General features: G+C 33.4%; 1 protein-coding gene across 1 annotated transcript; it reads left to right on the forward strand.

Moving 5' to 3' along the window:
• The first annotated feature begins 2708 nt into the window (after window positions 1-2708).
• On the forward strand, window positions 2709-3467 carry LOC104103851 (flowering-promoting factor 1-like). The gene has a single exon (XM_009611791.4). The coding sequence runs from the start codon at window positions 2818-2820 to the stop codon at window positions 3136-3138; it is 321 nt and encodes a 106-aa protein (XP_009610086.1). The 5' UTR covers window positions 2709-2817; the 3' UTR covers window positions 3139-3467.
• Window positions 3468-7939: the final 4472 nt, after the last annotated feature.

Below are 7939 nucleotides of genomic sequence, written 5' to 3' on the forward strand. Positions count from 1 at the left end.
CCCAAAATCCGGTGTCACAAGTGCATGAGCATCTACTAGGGAGTACACTACTAATACAATATCTGTCTAGAATGTAAAATAGATATGACAAAATAAATGAATATGATGGAGACTCCGTGTGCTGCAGACCGTAACATAGAATGTAGCTCACTATAAAGTCCCCTCAACAGCTGCGCCCATGCTCCCAAATGACCACCAAAAGTACATGCACAATCAGTGAAGAAGTGTAGTATGAGTACGTAAATCAACGTGTACCTAGTAAGTATCTAGCCTAACCCCGGAGAAGCAGTGACGAGGGGTCGACATGACATTTATTAGTGGTCCAATAAATCAGTGTAATAAATTATAAGTAGATATGAAACACAACGGTAATAATGAGGTAAGAACGGTAACTAACATAATCCTAGCTCCAACTTAATGACAATATGAATTCCTCAAATATCAGGTGTTATCTCAAATAAATAAGAAATATCATGTAAATACCAAGTCACAAATCAAAAGGGAAAATCTCATGAATATTCAGACTTCTACCGATGTTACACACGAGTTATGCCGAGGTCGTACGTCCCGATCTATAATAGTCGTGTACATCCACTGCCGAGGTCGTGCGGCTCAATACATGGATGCATCTCAAATATATTGTCGAGCTCGTAGGGCCCGATCCACAGGAATAGATATACTCTTCGAACTACGGGTCAAATAATTACAACATAAGGATGGGCATATAAAGAAAGCATACTTTTTACCGACAATCAAGTATTCCACCCATAACTCAAGGTAATGAAGCTCAGCCTAACATAATTCCCTAATCAAATTTTAATTATAATTAAAAGTAATTAAACTAACAATTTAAGTTCAAATAATACAAATATTACATAATAAAGTTTTAAGTCTACCCAGGGGTGACTTATGGGTAAAGGATGTAAAGCAACTGCTTTAGACCCCACAATTTGTAGGGCCCCCAAATTTCTTAATAGTTAGTATTTGTATATGTTAATATTTCTTAAAAGATACATTATTTAATATTGAAAAAAAGATTGTTTCTTTTTCAAATACCTATATATATTGCTTAGCGAATAATGTTAATAGTTTCTGTAATAATTGCTTTAGCGGATTTTTTTTCTAATTAAAATTATTAAACTATTACCCAGACAACAATGTATCGAGAGAGAATAAATGGGTTAGATATATTTTCAAGATTGAAAAGATTTATTTGAAGAAGTTGATTATAAATTTTTTATGAACCATGTATCTCAAAAAGCTAGAAAATAAAGTTTAAATAAGATTTTATAGGATTTGTTTCTCAAAAAAGGAAAAACTAAACTAAATAGCCGACCGATGTATAATTCATGTATAATATGTATAAAAGCATATAACCAACATATAATTTACAAATACTAATTAGTAAAGTAAATAGTGATTATGTCCGGCTAATTGTATAAATATCCTTAAAAAGAACTGAGACCTTTCGTAGAAGTTTGCGCTTTAAAACCCTAAATTTATTGAGCCGCCCGATAAAATGATACACCGAGTGTAAAGGTTTTAGGCAGTGGCAGAGCCACTCATTGGCAAGGGGAGTCAAATGACACCCCTTCGTCGGGAAATTATATCGCATAGATAGGTTAAATATTTTATTTTTATGTATATATACTCTGTGTTTACTCCTCTTAATTTTTTTCATATGTTTATTTATTTATATTTTGACTCCCCTTGGGAGAAATTTTGGCTCCGCCACTGATTTTAAGTTAGTGAAGACCTGCTTAGATGCATTAAAATAAGACACTGTAATTAAAAAAAGAATTATAATAAGACAATAAGCAATGAAATGGAGTCCCTTATATTGATATAAACAAAGAATCTAGGTCCTAAATACATCAAAAACTGATGGAAACATACAGAAAAAATATTTGTTCGAAACTAGGATTGATAATTCCCAATGATGAGTAGTCATAATCTCAAAGCTTGCTTTTCCAAATATCTCTCTCTATCTTTATAATAATAATATCTTCACGTGTATCACACGTGATAAAGTGGGCACTATTCATTTGATTTTATAAAATAGTTAATTTACATATCTTAAGATTAACAATTAAATCCATATGTAATGCGCCACCATGTCCCAATGCTAGCCAAGATTCCCTTGTGCTTTCTACTTTTGAAAAAAAGAGAAACGTTCCTCCAAACGAATAAAGTAGCTCAAACTCATTACTTATATTTGAGAATACATAGGAAAAAGTAGTAAATAAAAAGAATTTATGTTATATATGCGAACCTATCAGTGTAATTTTTAATTTGTTATAACAGACTAACTAGCACCTTTCTAAATTGCAAACTAAAATTATTAAAGAGTACATATAATTATATTTTAAATAACTTAATAATATAATTATTTTGCCGTTTATACATATAACTCAAACTCTTAATCAATTAAAAGGAGTTTGACACCAAACAAGATTCTATTCTTAACCCTTGATTCTCCACCCCTCCAACCACATAGCTAATGTGGGATAGTACGTGGGCTCTAAATCATACCCATGGTGTCTTTGTCTCTTGGAATTTTAACAAAGAAGGTCCCACAATATCTAGATTCTACACTAAAGCTAAACAAGCCTATCATCACTTACACCTATCTTTTCATCCCACTTCAGAGAGTATTTTCCCCTTGTTTTATCTACCCCGTCAGTTATATAAATACCCTCCAAATCTTTCTCCCTTTCAAGTAACTCAAATCCATTTCTTTCTTCTCCTACACTGTTCAAGAAAACCTAACTAGTTCTAACTTCTTCCATATAACTCATTATAAGAATTTGTAGAAAAATGTCTGGAGTTTGGGTATTCAAGAATGGGGTTTTCCGTTTGGTAGAAAATCCATCATCAGAGCAAGGTCAAAGAAGAAGAAAGGTTTTGGTACACTTACCAACAGGGCAAGTGGTCTCATCATATTGTTCTCTTGAAAGAATTCTCAATGGTTTGGGATGGGAAAGGTATTATGGAGGTGACCCTGAACTCTTCCAATTCCACAAGCATTCTACCATCGACTTAATTTCACTTCCTAAGGATTTTTCCAAGTTCAACTCCATTCACATGTACGATATCGTCGTTAAAAACCCTAATGTTTTCCATGTTAGAGATGTTTGAATTTATTAGATGTCATCTTTGTATAGGAAAGCTAGCTAGCTAGGGTTTGTTTTTGTCTTACTTCTTGGGATGAGGTTGGTTTCTTCCCGTGTGCTTTGATTTGGTTGCAATGAGTCCTAGATTCCATCGTTGGTGAGTGAAATGTCTAAAATGACTTCTATATATAGTTTGAGTTCATTTGGTTATTTTAAGTTTTTAGGGTTTAAGAAATAGTTCCCAAGTATGGCTGTGGAATAAAGTAATTAAGTTTCGTATGTTCTTTCGATCCCCCTTCATTTTGTAATGCTTTTGGAATTGGCTGAATATAAAAATCGCATTTCTTAATGTATTATTTATATTCCGAAATTTTCAAGTATGAAGAATTAATACAAATAGAATATATAGTTTAAATGAACCATCCGACGATCACTTTTTCGCCACCTAAGGAAATGAGCGGGGAGAGGAAAGGTCCATTTTAATAGGATACTCCTGAAAATATAACTTTTGGTTCGCTATTCGATGTGATCCCTCCTCGTCCATAGTTGGCCAACGAGAAATACGTACCTTTTCATTTGGGGATAGGAAAATCATGATCAAAATAGCGAACCAAAAGTTATTCATTTTGATGTTCCTTGATGTAAGGTTGCATTGGTTAGTAATTGGAAGCCTTTCATAGCTGAAAATTTTGTGAGCTTACTTAGAAAATTATCTTCAATGTATAGATAGGAACAAGGAGGTAAGGTGAAGTCCCCATCAATTCTACTATAAGTTTGGTTATATATATTCACAACCAGGCTCTAAGTTTTGAGTTGAATGTTCTTTTTGTCAAATGAACCAAGAAAGCAAAAATTCAATCTAGAGAGAAACATTCTATAATATATAATAGTACTTCTCCTTCTTTCACTTCCTTATTCTTTGTGCGAGGAATTTTGTTTTTCTTTGGGGTGTGACGTATATATAACTATGACCAAAATTGGCAAGGATTTCATGATGTAATATTAGACTTGGATGTCAAAAGGAAAAGAAAAAGGAAAATTATTTCATCACTTTTGTAGAAAAATGAAGGTAACTTTGCATACATAGGGTCACTTGTTTGGGAGTTGAATGCATAGATGGCTGAACAACAGATCTATGTTGAGGTCTGATAAGATATTCAATGATGAGTACAAGGTTGTTGCAAGTCATAATTTCATGTGATCAAGGAATACTCGATGATATATTTCTTTCAAGTTAATTATTGAAGTACCCTTTAACCTTTGCCACTAACACATTATTATTTTACTAAGAAATTAAATGGCCAACAAGAGAGGAAAAATATATGTTTAGGGCAAATGATTGATAAATACTAAAACGTAGGAGATTTTTATAAGATTATTCTCTTTTACTCAAATTGTAAGTGATCATATGAAATTGTTTTCGGCAAAACATGTTTAATGAAAGTACTTTGTATTTGTAATTGAATAAAAGCGTTTTTACCAAAAGTATATTATAGTCCAAGCTTTGAGGGAAAGGGAAAAAAGAGCTTCAGTTAGAATATCATTAAGTTTATTTTTTACTTTATGAGTAGTGGTTCAAGAGCCATTTGATCTATGAACAGGTTTTTGGGATCTTGTTTTATTTTATCTAAACAACTATTGTCAGACAAATCAAAATCTATTGTACTCTTTCAATATGTTAATTATAAAGAAAAATAATTATTAACACTCGATATACCATCAAATTCAATAGTCTGACCTTTTGAGTCAAAATATTAAGTTGAAAATACGTAACATTCAATCATGATAGCTAGTGAATATATATATATATATATATATATATATATATATATATATATATATATATATATATATATATATTAGATTAGTGTAAATATTGTGTACGATCAAATGTTTCCTTAACAATAAGTTCAGGTAAACTTTTCAGAGTTTCTATTCACAAACCATATTTAATTAAATCAACAAAAATAATACAGTAAACTAAACACCAATGAGACAAAAATAATCAAATCTACTTAATATCCTTTTGCAGTCAAATGATGATTGCAATCATTATTATATATGATTAAAAATATGACATCTACTTCAACCTCTGCAAGCTTCAACAACCTTATTAATTTTGAAAGTGACAATCTAAATCTGTGACATAAAATTTAATAATGTATGCAGTACACTTCCTCCTCCAAAGGAGGAGAGTTAATTTCTAATCCAATGATAGAAAATTGTACCTTTGATTAGTTTGGTGCCAAATTTTGCTATGGATAAGAAGTAAAAGAGAGGTCCCCTCCATAGTGTGCCAAGAAAACAAAAGGAGAGGGGACTTCACGTGGAGTGGATCATGACTTTTTATCAAAGGCCAAGTGTACATGTCCACGTGTCATCAGGGGTTGCCCTTGGCTGGAGTCGAGGGTGTCTGCACATGGGACATAATTCATGAGATACTACTATATATCTTTTTCTTATGCTATTGGACCTTAGGCATGTGAGATGTGACCACTTTGAAAATATTTTTTACACTTCCAAACTAAAAACATGGCTCTTTTAGTCCTCAAATAAAAGCCAAGATTTGACATGTTTTTATGCATATGGTCGTTTGGACTGGAAACAACACGAATTTTGATGTACTACTGTAATTATTTATAGGATTATTTAATATAACATTTAAAAAAAAAAATTAAACTTCATTCACCCCGGCTTTCACCTCCCATGGTGATTGGGGGTTAGGCATTGACCCCTACCTTGTTTGTTAAGGGACTAAAAAAGCGTACATGTAGGAGGGGGACATAGGTAACCTTACCTCCTCAAAAATTACATTTGTGCTGAATATAATCGCATTGTAGAAAAGAGTAACTTCCAAAAAATAGAGATTCTAATTAGAAGTTTGTTCCTACCAGCACATAATTGTTTTCCTAGTGCTAGACTAAGGGAAGGAGTAAATGGTGAGTCCTCTACGGAAGATGTTAAAACTTATCAAAAGATCCCTTTGCACTACAAAGATTCTTGGAACCTCATGTGTCATAAAGAACTGCAGAAAGATTATGCTAATTATCATAAATAAAGAGTCATATGACATTTGAGTTTCTTCTCTTAGCCTGCCTGATTCTGAAGTTAGGCACCTCCATTTGATCCATCATGAAACATCTTCTGGCTTCCCTAGGAAGTTCTGATAAGGTTGAGAAGATCGCTTCATTATGTTGTTGAAGTTTGCTACCATACTTAGCCAGAGCATCTGCTACAGAGTTAGCTTCTCTATAGCAGTGTTGGACTGTAACTTGGAGGGATTGAATCATGCCTTGCATGTCTCTGATTTGATGATAGAATTTCCACGGAATGTTACTGTGTCCTTGGATCATATTGACCACCAACAGAGAATCCAACTCCAAAATAATATTCATGTAATTGTTAGCAATACACCAAGAAATAGCAAAAAAAGTTGCCGACAATTCAGCAGTGTTGTTAGTGCAGAAATGTAGTTTTTTAGCAAAAGTCATAATCAAACTACCATTTCTATCTCTAACAATACCTCTAATGCAAGCTAAGAGATTCCCAGAGTTACTGCTACCATCAGAATTAATTTTGATCCAATTATTTTGGGGGTTTTCCCCAAGTAACAGGAGTGGAGATGAGGGAAGGTCTGACATTATCCAAATGTGTGCAGAGGTTATACCAATTCCACCTTAAATCCACCCTAGCACCTATCTTGTTAAGGTGGATTTTAATATGAAAAAGAATCTCTTGGCAAATTTTATAAATTGTGGGGGCACCATTCCCGTATCTAGATGCACGTCTAGCTTTTCAAATCTCCCAACAAATGTATATAGGGAGAATTTGATGCATAGTTCTAATAAATTTATTGTGAGTGTTTATGGTAATCCAAGTAAAAAGTCACCCATTCAGAGAAGGAGTATGAGGAGTAAGACCAAGATTAGCATAACAAAGGTTCCAAAGTGCTTTAGCAGTATCACTTTCTAGGAAGAGATGATTAATAGTCTCTTCCCTAGGGGCACACAACATGAACACCGGGAAACAATGCATAGACCAAATCTGAACATGATATTATCAACATAAATTTTTCTATTTAAAATTCTCCATAAAGTAAAAAAAACTTTAAAAGGAACATATTTAGGCCAAGTATTGATCCATACATGCAGCTGGTCTTTCCTCTGTCTTACAATTTCAAAGGCAGTAGAATAATTGAATCTCCCATCAGTGGAAGGTGTCCATATAGCAATATCTGCCTCCCTTCTGTCACCAATTGGAATTTGGAAAATCTTATCTAAGATATCAGCTGGAACCAATTGACTTATGAAATCAAGGTCCAATGTTCCCTCATCTGTAATGCAGTCATCCAATATAAGATGCCTAGGTTTAGACTGAAGCTGCAGAATCTAGTATAGAGGGACAGAACCAATCCAGTTATCCCACCAAAAGGATATGTTACCAGCTTGAATTCTCCATATAATATGTTTGTCAACTTGTTCCCTCATATTCATAAGGTCTTTCCAGTTGCTAGAGTCACCATTCTGTTTTTGTTTGGACATAGGATGGCTTCTCGGACAGTATTTGTTCATTAGGAAACTAGATAGAAGGTTATTTTCAGATCTTAGCCTTCACCATCTCTTTGCATTAAAGGACTTAGAGATATTATGAAACCTTTTAAAACCAGCACCTCCTTCTGAAGTAGGGTAGCATAATTTATCCCACGTTCTCCAATGGTACTTCTTTTTTGTGTCATTATAACCCAAGAAACAATCAGCAAAATATTTTTATAATTGCTTGAAAATAGTTTTGGGAGGTGATATTGCAGCCAAGATATGAAGAGATTG

Source organism: Nicotiana tomentosiformis, chromosome 3 (genome assembly GCF_000390325.3).
Source record: "Nicotiana tomentosiformis chromosome 3, ASM39032v3, whole genome shotgun sequence".
Lineage (NCBI taxonomy): Eukaryota > Viridiplantae > Streptophyta > Magnoliopsida > Solanales > Solanaceae > Nicotiana > Nicotiana tomentosiformis.

Coding starts and splice junctions, on each gene's coding strand:
- LOC104103851 (XM_009611791.4), top strand. CDS start 2,818: ATGTCTGGAGTTTGGGTATTCAAGAATGGGGTTTTCCGTTTGGTAGAA.